Raw genomic sequence first — 18,859 nt, 5'->3', positions numbered from 1 at the left:
AGAAAGGACTCTTCATCTACCCATCATGAGACGATAGTTAAAAAATTATGAGTTATGAGACATTTTTGTTTTAAAACAAGATCATGACGGGAGCAGAGAAAGCAATATTGAATGTTTTACTGACATGAGTGTTCAGGAAAATAATGATGGAGAAGAATTTGCTTTAAATATGGTGTAAAGAAAATCTTATTAGAAATTCAGAATTTAGAGATTAAAAGAAATGGGAGACTGATGGAAAATTTGGTCGATGGTTTCTGATTGAGTACGCCAAAAAAACTCAAATTTTAGGGGTCAGATTAAAAATAGTTTCTGTACTTATGTAGAAAATTTAAAGATCATAATGCGAGAATTTTCTTCTTGAGCCAAACCGACTGAAAAATGATTGAAAGATGATCATGGCTTTATCCTCTCCATATTCTGAATTATACATAATCATATACCGTATTTAGGTCAGGTTTTTCTTTACAACGCTCAGAAAGGATGAATTTTATAATTTTAGATCAATAACCATGGCACAGGAATTCGCTTTCGCTTACAGAGACGGAAAGTTTCAGTTGCCAAAGGAATTCTTACACCAATACTTGTTCAGGTAAGAGATTAATGAGATGTATTAATTACTTCTAGCCATTCATATGAAAATCTACAGTTGGATTGCGCGATATTAAATTTCTCCTCAGGATCCATTGTTTTAAAATGCGGATTTGACGTTGAATCTCGAGGGTTATTCTTGTAATATAAAAGTAAGCTAATAATTTCTCTATAATCAAATCAAAAATAGATTTTGAGACGTCTATTTTTCTGGCTGCGCGGCAGAAGATCACCTACAATATATTCATTTGCGTATTTTGCGTGGTCTTGAGGTGCTGTGTTATTTTTCTTGGGCATCTTCAGGCAGCCTTTGAAGCAGTTTCTCACATGCCATACATATTAAATCTGTTGGAAAAGCAAATCGGAGTGTGGCGATAGAAGAGCTTTAATTGAAGGATCACTAGAAATTGAATTTTCCGAGTCATGAAGCATCGAAAGAATCTCTTTGCAAAATTAAAGCTATAAATTCTGCACTCTGTCATCAATGAATTTTATTGAGGATGCATGAATCTCAACTGCAACGACACGAAAAGCAAAATTTTGCATATTAGCAGCACTTTGTGCACCAGAACTGGTGAACATCTCTCAATACTTGAATGATTAAGCTCATTGGAATGGCTGTGAGTTATGTAAAGAACTCCTCCGTGAATTGTATCGTAAAATTTACATTGAAATAACTTCGCGCTGTGTCAAAAATAGATTCAACACTTGATTTTTATAGCTAAACTCTGTCTATATATTGGAAGACTGAGAATTTCCCATTTACACATAGAGATCATTCAGTTTGTGGATTCATTTAGCCTGAGGCTTTGGTGTCCTAGCGCCGAAAATTGAAGTTCCTACACGGACAATTGAGGCTCCGGCGATTACCTGAAAGGAACAGATTGTTTAGTGCTCTGGTATAAGTGAATCTGTGTAGAATTCTTACAGCATCTTCAAAATCATGAGACATTCCCATTGAAACGTGCACATCCCGGGGATTAAGATTGAACTCTTTCACGATATTTTCGTGACACTGCATGAGCGCGATGAAGTCTTCATTGGGACCGCCAGTGTAGTCTTCAACATACTTCCCAATCGTCATGACGCCTTCCACGCTTAAATTGGGGCACTTCTCCTTGATGAATTTGTACAGACTGGCAGCGTCTTTTGGCTGAACGCCACTTTTTGCCTCCTCCCCACTCGTGTTCACCTGCACAAGGACCCTGAGTCTCTCTTTGTCCTCCTTCTGTACCTTCTCCCAGGCTTTGTTGATCACCGTCGCCAAATTCTCCGAGTCCACAGTCTCAATCATATACAGTCCGGGCACGGCCAGCACCTTGTTCACCTTGTTGCTCTGCAGATGTCCGATGAAGTGCCACTTGATCTCCTTGCACTTATCCAGAATCTGCACACTCAGACCTTTCTCTGACAGCTCCTGGACGTAGTTCTCCCCGAAGTGTTTCTGCCCAGCAGCATACGCTTCCGCGATCACGTCAGCGGGCTTCGTCTTGGCAACAGCCACGAGGAAAGGTTTCTCCGTCTGAAGAGCCTGGAAGCAGTAAATTCTGATTAATCTTCAATCCTTATCTGTCTGACCTTCTGGCTATTCTATTGTTTATTGCCATTTCTATCTGATAAGATGGGAAATCTTACTGGCGGGCGCTTCTTGAAGGCCTCCTCAATCCTCTCGACGACTAGTTTGAGATTTTGCTTGATGTCCACTTCCGACATGATCCTACGATACATATGCTAAGAGAAGCGACAAATTAACAAGTGTACTTAGAGGGGAAAAGTGCACACTTTTGTTGGGAAGATTCACAATCCCGGTTACTAACAAAAAAAAACACACGGAAACAGCTGATTGTCAATGGTTTCCATTGGAGAATTTCACGGATTCCACGAGGCGATTGGTGTTGGGAATCTAGGCTAAGGCGATGTGTCTGAGCTAATTCGATGAATTCCTCGATGTAAAATATTTTGAAAAGTAACAGTTGCGCCATTGATGACGAATTTCATTGTTGACCAATCTTCAGACTTGATAATCTATACACAGAAGTTAAATTACACTTCGTTCAATGAATAAATTTTTTTATAATAATCATTATTGCAAAAAATTCAGATTTTGGCATTTTTTGCTTACTGTTTTTTTTTTTAATTATATTGTTTAGTAACTATTAATTAATAGTAGTTTTAGTTTTTTATGCCTAATCGAATTTCCTCAAAATTGTAAAAACAATAACTTCACGTGAAATCTTCAGTCTATTGTATATTTTTTGACTATAAAGTTCAAAGAAGAAATAATTGCCAGTAAATGCATTCCATTTATCCTCTAACTTTGAAATCACTATCCAGACTTTCGGCTAAATTGGATGCAATATGCTGTAATGAATAGCATTATATATTCTGGTGAATTACTATAATTGTCAACTCCTATTACGGCATTCAAAATTAGCAGCGCCATTCACGCGGGAACGATCCTCAGCGCCATTTGCAGCCGAGGAATGATTGATGCGGTCCCTGAGTTGAGGGATAGTGATTGCAGTTAAATTGCCGGGAAGGGAGATAATTCAATAGCAAGGGAGGACAAATTCACTCCTGTCTGCCGCATAAGGACTCTATTATCCTCGGGCATTATTATCGAGTGACTGTGTTAACTGGAAAATTATTGTGTTCCCAGGAGGAAGTGACTTCGCTCGCTCGGGCACTGGGGATCGTTCGAATTTGGCGAAAATGATATTGATAGTGTGTGCGAGATGGGAAAAGTTGAATGAGAGCCAATCTGGCGGGATCAAGGCGACATCAGAGGGAAGAGAGAGACTCTGCAGCTTCTGCACATTCACTCGTGAAATATGTTATGATTTGTGATTATTATTATTTTATGGGTGTCCCTTATTGTTGAGTTTAAATTGAGTGCAAAAAATGTGCGTGTTTGGCTTCTATTTTGTATAGAAATTGCTACAAGTCTTTTCTCATATTCTGCGCGCCAGGGCGAATGAAAAAGCAAATATAGGACTTTATTGCTTGTTCATTTTGTTACACACTCCGATGAACTTATAAGGAATTTTTTGGCGCCTCGCAATTTTTTCGGCAGTCTCTCATCAACCGCTATTATTCCCTTGATGTAGCGATTTTGCACACTTCCTTACGTGCTTAATTATGCGAAAATATACTTTAATTGCTATGTCCGAATGTAATTCTCGGCTGAGGTGACATGAGTGTTATGTCAGGAAACATTAAAATTAATTTAATTGTGTTAATTTACGACTGACATGATGCAGAAAAAATTGGACGAAAAAAAAAGAGTTTGTTCTTCTTTTCCCCAACACTTCGTGGGCATTTTCAGCCACATACCAGAAATTTCACGTGAAGATTGCTGATTGGCTGCTCTCTCGAGAAGATGATTTGGTGACCTTTCCACGATCCCCGATAATTACTGCGAGCTAAAGATCACACTTTCTTGAGCCATGTTTCCAACAGCGTCTCATCGCCCGGGGAATTCGGTTGGAGTTGGAAAAGTGTAGGAAAGTGTGCGAGAGACTTTGCTGACTGCTCTCAATTTGGTTTTTTTCTTCTTTTCAATAGGGAAGTAAGGAATAAAGCAGCCATGATTCTATGATCACTCTGAATGTTTAATTGTAAAATTCTACTCTTCAAAAGCAGACATAAAATATATGTATATGCGGAAAGCTGCAATTCCTCTGGAGCACCAGAGAGTGAAGCCCAAAAGCAAAGAACTGTTTGCGCATGCAAGAAGTCGATTAATTAGAGTGTTAGTCATCTCGCGCACACCTAAGCGAGTTCCAGCAATAAAATTATCCTGTGCACACATGAGTGAAAAATTTATTGTTGTAATTAATTTTTAAATTAGCTGTTATTTTCGGAAATGTGTCAATTAACAAAACAGACAAACGAGAAAATTAATTGGTTTGGAGTGACAGAAAACGATTGATTATTTTGTTTCACTCTTAAATTTTTTTTACACCTTTAATTCCATGTTTTGTGAGCATTCTTCTCGTCCCGGGGCGTCTTTTTCTGGGATCTCTCGAAATTTTTTTTTCTGCCTAATTTTGGGTCATTGTCATTGATGAGAGGAGGACAATGACAATAAGAAGGAAGAGAGACATTTCTTATATGCATAATACTGGCGGGTGTCGTTAAAACAATCAACATGGATCTCTGTGATTTCTCGCTCTCGGAGATTCCTTGCCCAGCCAAATTGGTTTGATGGTGAGGCATGATAATTTATTTAAACTTTTTCCGTCTGTCCATCTGAGAACTGACAATGTTTGGAAGCGTATGTGGGTTATAATTTAGACATCTTCATCTTGTTTTATTGAACATCGTTTTGAGCTCATTTACTTGACCATAAAAACGTGTATAAAGTTAAATTAGACTAAATATCTATTCGGTTTCTCTCGACACTGACATGTTATGCGTGTTTTGAGGTGGATGCTAAAACTCCTCTGTTCCTCTCTCAATTCCAACACCCGGATGGCAAATTGATTTGGACGAGGAGCCACAACGTCAGATCAAATAAAGTCATTCGAACGAGGGATGGACAATAACTCTGTTGTAGGTATTGTAGTTATTGTTCGGCAGGAATTGGTGACTTTTATGGATTCCTTTGCAAAATGCCAAAATTATTGCTATCGTCAATATAAAAGGAGGAAAAATGTGATGCTGCTGATGCAGCCTCCTTGGGCGAAGGAGAAAGAGTGATAAATGATATGAAACAACATTTCGCTTGAAATTTGTCAACGAAAAAATGACTTCTTTCTCTTTTGGCATTTTGTGTGGCTCAGCGAGAGAGTGCTGGCCAACAATAGAGGACGAGCCACTCATATATTGTTTATTAACAAGATCCAGTGCAGATCGGCAAGAGAAATATGGCACAGCCATATAATATTAGATTAATAAACGAGAATATGTTTTTGTTGGACCTATTTATATGATACAATGCAAGAAAATGACTTCTCTTTCTGTCTTGAAATTCGGTCGCATTGTTGAAAAATTGGGCACATTCGTTCAGCAATTTTATGGTCATTGTTACAAATAACACACCACTTGAAATGAATACAATTCGCTCTTGTTCGTCTCTTCTGTTAAGAAAACAGAGGCAATATCTTCACAATAGGTCAATGTGGTTACCTTTTATGATGACACTCTTTCTCAAATTGCTATTTTAACTCCTCGGCTCATCTTGATGTACTCTGCAGTGGTCTCTCAAGGGCCAATCAGCTCTAAATAAATTTATATTGTATTGTTGTTGAGACTTTCTGGGAATTGGTAGGTACGTGAATTTGCCTTCTTATGATTTTACATAAATTCAGAATGCCGTCGGCGAGAGCTATCGATTACATCACACTCACGTGGAATTGTATTTAGGGGTTGTGGGAAAATTGTAATGATTAGCCTTCACTTTTCCTTGGCAATGAATCTAAATTTCCTGTAATGTCTAAAGTTCCTTCGCACTCTTTGCAGAGACTTTTGCCTGCCCTTGTCGTGACTTTGTTGTTGCGAGAATGGTGACAAAAAGAAGTGACCATCTGGAAGAAAGTCCTTCGTGATTGCTGGCAACACGAAAGCCATAATTCATCCACCACAGCAGTCAACTGCAGCAAATTACACACTCATCCGATTTGGATTGCCTTTTAATTTCATATTCCTGTGCCATGCTCATCCTGCCAATTAAATGGCGATAGAGGACAACCCCTCGAATTAATGGTGAAAGCGGTATAAACGGCCTCCCTCCTAAAATTTCACCAAAAGCCCAGCACTCGATGATCATCATCAGATTCGCTATAATTTGAGTCGCCCTTCGCTGTTTACTTTACAGGGTGTTAATCCAATCAAAAAGTGAACGCTCCTCGCCATCAAAATGCCGACTGGGGTGCAGCTAAGGAAGGGTGGTTGCATTTTATGCGCGGACTCACTCTCAAGAAAAAATATTGCCATTCGGAGGGAAGGAGATGGCTGTCCTATGCAATATTTGGCCACCTCTAGGGATGATACCCGTGAATTTGAGTCAATATATCGGGCGAAAATGTGAGGGGATGAAATCTCGTTTTTCGTCAAATATTTTTCTAAGGGGTTGCTCTTGCAAACAGAACAAATTTCTCTCATTCCATCCATAATGCACGGCTCATAAAATATACTTCGCCTCTCTATTGTATTCGGTTACATCCATGTGTGTGAACAATATAATTTGATTAAAACGATACCATCCCCTTCCCACATTAGACGGTAAAAGACTTTGTGGCAACGAGCGTATAATTCACCGAAGATTACATCAAAACGAACTTCATCCCCTTCGGTTGTGTTTTCCTTTCATTTTCACTCAATGAACCAATTATAAATTCAGGCTGCTTAAGTGTTACCGCTTTGGTAATTGATATGGCGATTTTATTCTTACAGAAGAAAGGAACTTGACTTACGCAAATGAATGTCTACAATTTACATATTATAATTTAAACGATCTCAACCCGTTAGGATTGTACTGAAGTTTTCCTAAGATCAAACTAAGCGATGAAGTAATTTTTAAACTCATATATTTTAATTTTCCTACATTTTTCCTAAACTCAGTTTGATAAACCAAGCCTGGCAAAGTTATTAACTTTCTAGGTCACAGTTGTAATATTTTGAGATTCTCTCTGTATGTTTTACATTCTCACGTTGTAAAGAAAAATCCTCTCAAAAATGCTACTCATCCTTGGGTGGTGAAAATGCTATTTCTGTTCCATGCAATTGTGACAATTTTTCCCGTGATAAATCACAGCGAAATGCGGAGAGAATTTCCACCAAATTGTGTGACTGTGCTTAACATTCCACCAATTTCTCATGTTCCCTCCTCTCTGCTGCTTAGCAATGTAGATGACGTCGATTAAATAAATTCACCCTAAGTTGCTTATTCTCCCAGCCGAGAGCTGCTGAGCAATACCAGCCAGCGTTAGACGCCTTTGCCCATATCTCAAGAGCGCGACGAGATTCCCCCCACTTGATGACGGGGTTGGCGCATATTTTAATTGAGATGTCTTCCACGGTGGAGACTGGCGGATGAGTCAGGGTGGAACTGGGTGGGAAGTGGCCCCGTTCGCCGGCCGGAGGAGCCACGAGAGCCGCCATGGTCGGTGCCAGCCCTGTGAGTGCGGCGCAATAAATAAAATGAGCCCGTAACGAGAGTGTTGATTGCAAACGTACGCGAGTGGGTTGTAATGCTGAGAATTTTCGGATTGAGGCGAAATGTGCGCTGCCAAACTCGCAAGAGGCCAGCACAAAAATAATATACACCACTTAGCAAACTCCGCCTATCTCATTGGATTGTTGCTAACAGCACCATTTTATTGCATTTCTGCTGGATTGTATTTGTCTTTAAATAAATACAGACGGCCTCAATAAATTTATTCCATTTTTATTCCGCCGATGCACACACGTGTAATTAAACCGCGCGCAAGCACATAATGTAGGCATTTTGAGGTACTCCCTTTGCGCTCAAATGCTCGAATACACTATGCCAGCAGAGGATGCGAACGTGTGGAGAAAAAAGCGCCACGACCGTCCCATCCGGGCCCTGGCAGCTCTAAGTGCAAGAGTGTAATGCGATCTGTTCGTGGCCACGGAGTATTTAACTTCTATTTAACAAAATAAATTTATAGTTTCCCCGCCCAATTGTCGGACGCTCAACTCCAACACAATTTAATAGCGAGATGCTCGACTGCTATTTGTTTTCCCCGGAGCGATCCACCGAGAGCCACTTCCACACCGCGTCTCAGCACCAGCGCAATCGTTCAATTTTCACACAATTTAGGCGCCATTTTGAAGTGTAATGGCTCTACTCTGCCGCTGCGAATGTCTCAGCGCACGTCAACAGTGATTTCATCAGCAAATTAATTCATCCCCCAGCCTTTCATCTATTTTTACCCATCAATCCACCCATTGATCACTTCCCTCGACAGATCGGCCTCGTTAAATGCCTCCATCAACACTCTATCACTTGGTTTACACTGGAAAATTATGACGCTGTGCCGTTGATTGAACTGCCATAAAAAAAATTTCTTGGGGTGAAACACTCACATTTCTTAAGTAACACTTTTAATCTGTTTGAAATTTTTCTCACATCCACGTTAAAACGTCTCTGGCCCACAATGTTACGTGATACGGAATGAGAGATCAACTATTTAAATATCGCTCACAGGCAGTGACAGTGGCTTATCGAGAAGTTCATCAGTCACAAGTTTCATCTCAGTTTTCGTTACTTCTCAGATTCAACTTCTTGATTTGCTATTTCTCAGAAAATTTCAAAGGAGATCGAGAAGGAGAACGCTGTAGGACAAACGCATTACTTAGTCAAATTGATGATGAGACAGAGACAATCTGAATCAAGTGAGACTTTATCAAATTTATAGAGTTTAAATGCTATATAACACTGTAATTTAATCATTTTCACCGGTGTCTAAGAATTGCCAATCTTCTAAAGTAATTACTTTACCTGCTTAAGTAATTTAGACGCATAAATCCAAAGAAAATTTTGAAATATTTTTTTTTATATGAAAAAAATAGTCTTTTCTGAATTTTTTTTGGAATGTGTTCATAGGTGATCTTTGTAACATCACACGTGGAAATTTTTGGGCTGAAGCTAAATGATAAAAATTTGTTAAATCACAATAATATATAAGAGAGGAATAATTCAAGGGACATCTTTATAGTTAATTTAATGACACTTTGAAATATTATACATGGTCAAGATGTCTAACCATTTAAGTAGTCTTATAAACTTTTAAGCCAATTATGATAGAATTTTTTCTTGTTGTTGCCACTAAAGAGAGAATAAACATAAATCTTTTGCCCAAAGTGTTATTTTTCTCTCACTCTACACTTCGTGTCTGGCTTTTATGATCGTTGATCAAATTCACTCTTTTGGGTGTATTACATTAAATAGTGGATCTTCATTAGAAAACTGTGAAAAGAGGCTCGAAAGCGTGTGTGCATCATTCTATCACACATTCTGGAGAGACATTTATTTTATTGGCCTGAAGTGAATATAATGAAGTTGAAAAGGTGTTTGGTTTTTCTCCCAAAGAAATAAATGTCCTTTCACCCCATGTGGAAAAAATGATTAAGTTTCCCATGATTTTGTCGCACGGCTCTTGTGACGACGAGGGTGGCATGGCTTTTTTTTGTCGGTGAGAATATAAGTCAATTTGTTGGAGGTCCTGCAGAGCGTTGATGTAAAATATCCGTCCTCTTGGGAGAGAAGCGGAGAAAGCTAAGAGGTGGGCGGATTAAAATGCTGACATTTGTCTTAAGTCGAGCGTACGATTAGTAAGTTACCCATAAAGAGACACCAACAACCCAATCACCAGACACCACATACGGAACTAATAGTCTCCTCTCTCACCAATTTTAATATTTCACCAAAAGTGGATAAGTGCGGGCAAGAGGCCTCAGAGTGCAATAGAAATTCTCCACTTTTGTTCTTTTCTCCTCCTTCTGGTCGACGATTCTACGTCAATCTCAACCATGTGCGGGACTATTTGTTGATGATGCATTTAGATACGCTTAATTTTATGGGTGGATGATGTTAAGATTGGGTTTTCTGTTCTTATTATTAGCTTTGGTGCTTGTTAATTTTCAACATATCAGTTAAAGGCAAAAAGGGGGCGAAGATTGAAATGTGTTCTCTCGTTTTCTGGCGATCCAGCCGCATTTGTCGGTTTTAACAGAGACACTCAATTATGTGCTTAAAGTGTGATGAATCATTATGATTAGCTGGAAAATTGAAAAGAAAGAAAATGTTTGCCGAAAAGCCGCGTTCTGGAATTCCTTTGACGACAGTATAAAGTTCTTCATCTGCCGGTTTTTTTTCATCGTTCTGGTACATTGAATTTGCCTTCTTTTTCTTGTTTTTTTTTTTCAACACCTTGCTTTCGCATGAGGATGAGGAGTGGAGAGAAAAAAATGTGTGAGAATAAAAAATGATTCAAAATTGTCTGTTAAAGCTGTTATGTTAATTCCTGTGTTCGATAATATATCAGCTACATAAAAGAGCAGATTAATTTACATTTCAACGCAATTAATTAAATAAAATGGCTATATTAGGCAGCGAAGAATGCACTGATGGTCGATATCGTAAAATAAAATTCTGTGATCTTTGGACAACAATAGCCATCAACCTATGAAAACGATAGGCATGACCAGGGGAAATGTATGTAAAGGAATGGAATCCTTTTTATCTCCGTCGAGTTGTTGTTTTTTTTCACGCTGCATTAGGGGAAAAAATTGAATGACACGAACCAATTAAGAGATGAACATACAATGCTGAACACTATTAATAGAGTCATAAAAATTTTTATTATTTGTTACATCACATAAGGAATAGACGGAATAAAAGAGCTGATCATTGTCTCGGATCGTAAAAGATGGACTCGCTTTCATTCCTTCCCTGTTGAGAGGCCAATATCCAACAGGTTGATATTTGATATTTTAATGTGATATTGGTATTTAGTGGAAAATATTCGAGAAAAAATATATTCGGCGTGTAAAAAAGAGAAACATACACACTTCGTCTTGATATATTGAGCTTGTTTGTTGAACATCTCCCATCAGAATGAGAGAGAGAGAACGAGATGGGGTAGAGAAACTTTGGTCAGTTCACGCCATTGACGGCGGTTTTCCTTGTTTTATGCTAAATAAAATTGATTTATAGTGCTTATACTCATTAAAGGAACACAGAAATATTTCGATAATGAAGAGAAGATCTTCCCATACACACGATCTTTTAATTGCAAACTCACGACATTGGAATATTAATTTAATATTAATTAATTTGTCCGATTCGACGCTTATGGCGAGCGAAAGCGTGAAGAGAAGGGGTCTCTAGATAAAAGAAAGAAAAAAACAGAAAAACTAGGAAACTAAGGTGAATATTTTATGAGGATTAATGTACAAAACAACTGGATTGTGAGTAAAAATTAGCATGAGCGTAATGATAGATAGTGTTACTTGAGAGCGTTTTTTTACTCTTATTTATGTAGATTTTCAACTGGCATAAATATGTTGTATTGCTGAAAGTCTTGAAAAAACTGGATTTACAGAGTTACATCTCGAATCAGCTCTTCTTTCAACGGCATCATTGCTCAAAAGTCTGTGTGAAGATTTGCATAAAGATTGAAGGTGTACAGGTTACCGAATGTGACTTCGCCTTGGTCAGCGCTGGACTGCGAGGCGAAACCAAAGAAGTCGCCTAATTAATGTTGATAGAGCCTCGTAAAAGCAACTAATTCTCGAGAAAACACAATTCCAACACACATCTGAAGCCTTTTTTCCTCCTCTTCATCTCCGTCTCGCTCGCCCATGGCAAGATGAATAGACCAGTCAGGTAATCATTTATTTGTGATAATTTATATAAGCCAATTCCAGTCAGTATTCATTGAACAAATCATTGGCATCTCTACTCTCTTGCGGTCTCTCGCATTCTTCACACACTTAACATGTGGAGCTTTCGTCTTGAGCCGTGCGTCTTTTTTTTCATGGCGTCAAACGCGTGACGATCAAATTCAATGGCTTTTCAAATTACACTTCAATATTGCGGCCTTTTTTCGTCAATTGAAAACATTTGTGAGGAAAAAATCAATAAGATTGTCGATACAAGCAGTGAAGAGATGCAATTAAATTAATTGCAAATTCACCATAGTTGAAAATTGCGGTGAAATCGTAAGTTTTGTCTGTGACGGAGGGCCATAAACTGAATGGGAAATCACTGAAAATCACTCACTTGGGATCAATTGATCCCTTCGTCAATTATTTTCAATTGTTTCCTATCGCTTTTTCACCAAATCTACTTCAAAATGTATCCCAACGAAGACTGCGGGGAAGTGTCTTATGTACAAAAGGAAGGTTCCACGTGTCTTTGGGACACTGTTGTGATTTTCATCTTTTTCTCCTTTTTACCTCCTGTTCGTCTAACATCTAAATTTGAAGTGTCACGGAAAAAGGGGAAAAATAGACAGTTATCAGTAGAGGGACATAAAAGTAATATCTTTCAATCGCAGAGGCATCTCATGAGAAAATCTTGTTAAAAATTAATTTATGAAAATGGTATCTCTATCAGTGTAGGAATCATTATGTAGTGTGAAGTGAAATTGGATATTTATGTGTGTGGGGTTGGGGTGAGGGGCAAAATGGGATAAAATCGAATGTTGTCTCGAGGATTGTATGAAAGTGTGTGGATGGGATTGAAGACACATGAGAGTAGAAAAAGGAAAATGTTTCCCTAAGGAATAAAAGTAAATTTTCAACGCCCAAAATATTGAGGTGATATCGAGACGGAAACGAGTGAAATTTGATTCCAAATTGCCTTTATATTGTAAATCGTTCTCAATCGCCTTTGTGGTATTTTATCGTAAACATGTTGTTTAGTCATTTTGACACATTTTCTTTTCTCTCTTTCTCTGTGGTTTACATCCAGAGCCACACAAATGCATCGAAAGGTTTTTTTTGTCATCACTTTAAAAAAAATCCTTTTATTTCTTCATACGTGATGAAAAAGTTCTGAAATTGATACGATTTTGTCGCTCTGGACCGAAATAATTACCGGTGAAAATGATGAGAAACCCTTTTCACGATCAAACTCAGTCTATCTCAATTCAGAATCAATTTATAAAGTCAACAATTTGAGGAGCACTTGTCCAAATGCCTAACAATAACACGTTGAGACGATATATAGAATCATTTTACCAGAAGTAATTAATGAATTGTGCGCTAAGCATGGCAATATCAACATCTTTTCTTCTGCCTTCGCCTCTCCACTTACTTAAAATTCCATCATTTTAGAAGCTTAACGAGCTTCACACGTTTCCAAATGAATAAACTCAGCAGAATCCAGAAAGGAGGAGAGAAATAAAAACACCGAAAGAAATAAAGAACACGAAAGTAAGAGAAGGAGACACAAAGAAGACTAAAGAGTGTTTTCTTATCTAAATTGAGAAATTAATTTCTGTTTAATTTTCCTTAGCAGCCACAACAAAATATAATCGGCGTAAAGAGAATCAATCAATTTAACATAAATCAAATCAGAACAAAACCAATTATTCAGTTCTCGAAAATCCACCACAAATACACCCAACATATTTATGAATGTTGGCTGAGATTGCGGAGTTCCAACTGTCTTTCCACGCTTCTTCCCTTCTCGCGCCAGCATTGGGGAGGGACAGTCCATGCCAAAAACATTGCAATCACTATGGAAATTCTCTCATTTCATATGTAATTTATGACAAACATGAAAGCCAAGTGCTTTTGGCAAGGATTTCAATTTGCCAAATGCGACTCGTTAGCTAAGTTATGCAATACTGGAGGATCTCTGAGAAAATGGCAAGGAGATGAAGGTCAGCCAATTTTGCTTCAATTTAGAAATTTTGCTTTATTACTTCTTACATATAAGTGAATTGGCAAAACAGACAAATATACAAATAAACACTGATGAGATGAAAGTTATTTGGAATTTTCAATTTTTTCTCAATGGCGGAAATCTCTTTTTCATCGATCGCAACGAAATATTTCCACTAGGCACTGTTGCCCAATGACTGTTTAGTATCCAAACGAGAGAAGAGCCTGGCGAGAGAAGCTTCGGGGCTAATTTAAATTCCCCTTATTTAAATTGCGCCGCGCGCGACTTGATTGAATCAACGATTAGGAATCGACATAGAACATGACATTTCTCGCATCGACTACAAATAGCGTCGTATTCTTCGGTTCTCGGATCCGAGCTGTGTGCACTTTAGCCTGGGCTTGCCTTTTTGCTCCTTCTGCGTCTTCTTGGCGAATGCATTTGTTAACGCGCGCGCGGGAATTGTAAGGTGAGCTGCTGTTTCTGCCACATTATGGTCGCGAATCGTCGTCTTTGCAAGTGATTTCGCGACTTGATCTTATTTTTATTCTCTCGCGATAGCGCGTTTGTTCGCTGATCGCCATGGTTTTTTGTGCCCTGTGCCATATTTTCGGCAAATCCTTTTCATATTTCGCGCGCCGTTTTGTATATATTTTGTCGTAGCCGTGAAACACAAAGGGAGTCCCACTAAACGATTGTCGATGGTGGTGGTTTGTTCGCCTTTTTCTACCTTTAATCTTACCTCTATTATCATCATTGTCCTGCCTTCACTTCTATCCCGCTTCTCCCGATACTTCCAGTCTTGATATGAGAATATTCATAAATTGCCGCGCTCACATTCAATAATCGCGCAGCCCAGTTGGGTGAATGTGTGATCTCTTTTCACGATTCACATCTAATTATCTGTTGCTCTCGCTTCCCATGGCGTTCACTCATTTGGTGTTGGTTATCGTACCATTTATGATTATTATTTTCACTCTGTCACCATTTATCAATTTCACTGGGCGCACCACTGATTAGGCGAAAAAATCACTTGGCACGCCGGAATCCAACACAAATTGATTGTGATTTGTCACCTAATTCGTGCGATGATCATCAAATGACACGTTTAAGGAGGATGGAGTGGTTTATCTTTTTCACACAGTTTAAATGCTAATGCGATTAGTGCTATTGTAAGCTGCATAAATTAGTCGTCAATTTGTGTGATTTATACTGGTGTAAATTTATGCTGACAAATCTTTTTCGCATAAAATTCTCTAGAATTTCGCCTTAAACACCATTTCGTTATTCTTTAATTTGAGGTGGACACATCTGAGAATTTCATATAACATAAGATATGTGTGCGCGCACAATAATTTCTCAGCATGATATCATTATTGCTGGCGAGTGGAAAAAGGGTAAGAAAATGAAGATGAATGAAATAAAGACAAGCATTTCTTATGCCAGCCTGAGGTCATGTTCAGAATTTTGTGTGACAAAATCGCATACAAATAAATGGTGATCTCTTGGCGTGCCTGAGAGCCCGGCAGATTCTACACCATCCAAATGTGCGATAACATTCCTGACAACGACTCATTTTTGCGCAAACATCTGGCTAATAAAGCACACAGTCCGCACCGGCGAGTCTTTATTAAAATTCCACACTGACATGGAAAACTTCTATTAAGATGACTTATTATTAAATTCATTTTTAAATGCCACGGACGCAGTGGATTGTTGTCAAAAGTTATGCTCTTTTTGTCACCGCGCTCTCGTTCTCCTCTTTAGTACCCTTCCTGAAGCTTAGAATTTCATCACCTTTTCTGGCCGCCTCGCCGAAATGGCGAATTACCAAGCATAGGAGCATAGTGGTCATTAAGAATTTTGCCCATTGTTCCAGTAAATTGAGGTGAGAAGCGGAGATATGTGACAAAATCCCAAATGCGCATTATTCAAGGTATTTTGAATATACACAGTGGCATGCGCGCCTCTTTTTTACATCCATCAACCAGCGAGGTTCTCTTCATAAAATCAAAATCGGTGTGTCCATCGAGAGGCGGCAAAAAGGGTCTCAAAGTGGCATTTTTTCCACCATTCATGCACTCCTTCGAGGAATGCTCCACAACAAATCTCGAAGACAATCAAACATTCTTGATGATGCTGTAGAATTTGGTGTAAATTTGTGTAAAAGCCCCCCTCGGCCGAAGTCAAAATTGTGTCCCAGCGAATAAATAACTAAATGGATGGATCCTGAATAACGAAATCTTTAGCGCAAATCTTACCGCCACATTCCGACCACAAAACACTGTCGGTGATGGTGTCAAGTGGAGTCAAAATCTCAATTTTCACCTCCGAATTAAAGTCAAACGAGAACAGAATTCCAAATAAATGATACCTCTTATTTAGCACCTTATGTATGTATAGAAAGTGGGATTTTAATGCAAGGCGAGCACAGATATTGATGTAAATTTTTTTTCATTTGATTGTTCTTTGGCACTTCTTATGCCCATTTTGGCGTGTTCGCAGTGATTTTCACCGTGAATACAGATGCATAATTGGCAACTGTTGCCACTTCTTCTCACCATTTGATGTAAAGGATATCTCAATAATTATACTGCGTATCGAATGTTTCTTCCTCCGGATCGAATTTTATATCAACGTGCAATTTACACCTCAAATTAGAGAGTCGTTTTTGGGAAAAAGATCACATCAGAGAGATCATTTCACGGAGAGCGAAGGAAGAGGTGCTAATTATTTTTACAAATTAACACGTGTTTTTCAGAACATCCAATAAATAATGATAGTAAAAAATCCCAAATGATCGCACCTCTCTTTGAAGTATGGATTTTAATGAGATGAATAAAATCATCCACGCAGAAGGAGAGATTTTCGTTGAAGGCAGAGGATTTAATTGATTGACAGAAAATGACGAATTCAACACAATCACAAATCTTTTAGTTTAAGCAGTTCAATCGCTGTGGTTCTTCATTGGAATGGGAAAATTACGAGCATGTGCCGTCACGTAATTGTTGTCCAACACTTTCGGACAGATGTTTTCATTATCATAATGCCACAAAGAGATTCAACAATATTGTGGTCATTTTGGTCGGTGAATGAATGAGCGCGTGGAGTGTTTTGTGTGGAAAAGGCCAATCAGTAGCTATTTGAGGCTTAGCACTTTACCTGAATGGCTCTTTGACTTTCGAGAGAGAATAAATGTCGCACACGTATGGAGAATCCGAATTGATATTCCACACTTTTGACGCTTTCGTTACACATTTTATTGGTCATTATGGGCGAATGTTTGTGTCTGTCCAGATGCAATAGAGATAACGAATGAAAAGAGGGAGATTGACATAAAAAGCAATGACACTCGGTGCGAATTAAATTACATAATGACAAGCTCTTGGAGTCCACTTCGAGGAATTAAAGACAATGTGGCAGGCCATGGGCTGGAAGCCGTATTCTGGGTGATACCGGGAGCACGTGCGCAGTTTATTAAAATACATCCACTCCAGATTTAAATGGCATAAAAACTGTGATGAAAGAAGCTATTAAAGCACACCAACAATGGCTAAATGTTACAATGATGAACCGCCAATTCGTGAAATTCCGCATGAAAAGTCCATTCGGTCCGTCAAACAACAAAAAGTCAACGGCAATATTTAATGGCATGGCCAGATTGCACCATTCTGAAAACGCCGATTAAAAGTGGCAAAAATGTTGAATAGCTCCTCATCTTTTTTCGGCCAACTTGCTACATATTTCTCGTATCTCTGACCCTATCCTCTTCTGTATGGCATTATCATAAATGTGAGCAACTTACAAGATATTTTGATGCTTTCTGGCATGTCTGCGAGCGTGATGTGTGGAAAAAAGGGCAGAAAAATGGCATAGGAGGCATAGGAGATATGAGAGGCGAGTCTCTTATTTCACTCCCTGAGAATGTGATTGTGTCATTAATATTTGAATGGTGAATAATGCCTTGTGAAATCTGAAAGATTTGTTTATTGATAGGCAAAAACAATACAAAACGATACCCATTGTACTCATCCCCGCGCATAACTCGTCTCATGAAAATCCACCTCAATGCGTAGCCCATAAATCGTCAAGATTTTTTCGGTCAATTTATATTCCACTACTAAATGCATTATATTCACCCGGCTCAACATCCTCAACACTGCCGATGTACAAACAGTGGCACATTAAAAACACCATGTTGTGGTGCTCCCTCACGATCAAGATCGCATCCAAATCGCATCAATTCAATCAAAAACTCCCCACGAAAAAATTATAGTTGACAGCCGAGTTTTGAGCGCGAAGTATAAACTCTTCGCGGAGCATGAAACACGCACCTCCTGTATCCGAGTATCCAGCGAGGCGCGCCAAGAGGTCTCTCCACGCAGACTACAATAGAATCGGGAATCAGGAGCAGCAGCTGATTTAAGATAGTGCCCAAGATTTGAGGGTTACTTTGTGCAAATTTAATTAACACTGTTGAGATTGTGCTGAAGAAGTTCTTTGATTGAGCCGAAAAGTTGTGGGGTTGAATTTACATGAAATGAGACAGTTTTCGAAGTAACATAAAAATTGAATAATTGTACTTAAGAGTTTGTCGTTAATTTTGAAATTTGAGAAACACAATATTCTCCTCGTGGTCGATTATATTTTACAGCGAGGATCATCTTCCTCCTGAATTTGCGCTTTTCTTTCTGGCACCTTCTGGATTAAGTTGTATATCGTTGGAAAATAAAACCACCGCATTCATTTTACTGTACATAATAACTGTTTATTTTTACAGCCAGACTCAAGCTGTGGCCTGAAAGTGAATCTGGCGGAAGGATAATAAAATCCGGGAATGTACAATTGAGAGGAAATAAAGAAATTCTTGAGATTGATACGAGGTCTTTCGGGGAATAAAAGAGGTAC

The 18,859-nt window shown here is 38.6% G+C and overlaps 1 protein-coding gene across 1 annotated transcript; it reads right to left on the bottom strand.

Annotated features, from left to right (window-relative positions):
• Positions 1-173: 173 nt before the first annotated feature.
• On the bottom strand, positions 174-2,466 carry LOC132257478 (pyridoxal phosphate homeostasis protein). The gene is made up of 3 exons (XM_059754393.1): positions 2,224-2,466; positions 1,517-2,119; positions 174-1,458 (listed from the first exon to the last, which is right to left on the bottom strand). The coding sequence occupies exons 1-3, from the start codon at positions 2,314-2,316 to the stop codon at positions 1,381-1,383; spliced, it is 774 nt and encodes a 257-aa protein (XP_059610376.1). The 5' UTR covers positions 2,317-2,466; the 3' UTR covers positions 174-1,380.
• Between the last annotated feature and the right edge of the window lie 16,393 nt (positions 2,467-18,859).

This window comes from Phlebotomus argentipes, unplaced genomic scaffold (assembly GCF_947086385.1).
Source record: "Phlebotomus argentipes unplaced genomic scaffold, Phlebotomus argentipes genome assembly scaffold_4, whole genome shotgun sequence".
Taxonomy (NCBI): Eukaryota; Metazoa; Arthropoda; class Insecta; order Diptera; family Psychodidae; genus Phlebotomus; species Phlebotomus argentipes.
The sequence above is the reverse complement of the archived record's forward strand: the minus strand, read 5'-3'. Positions and strand labels throughout refer to the sequence as shown.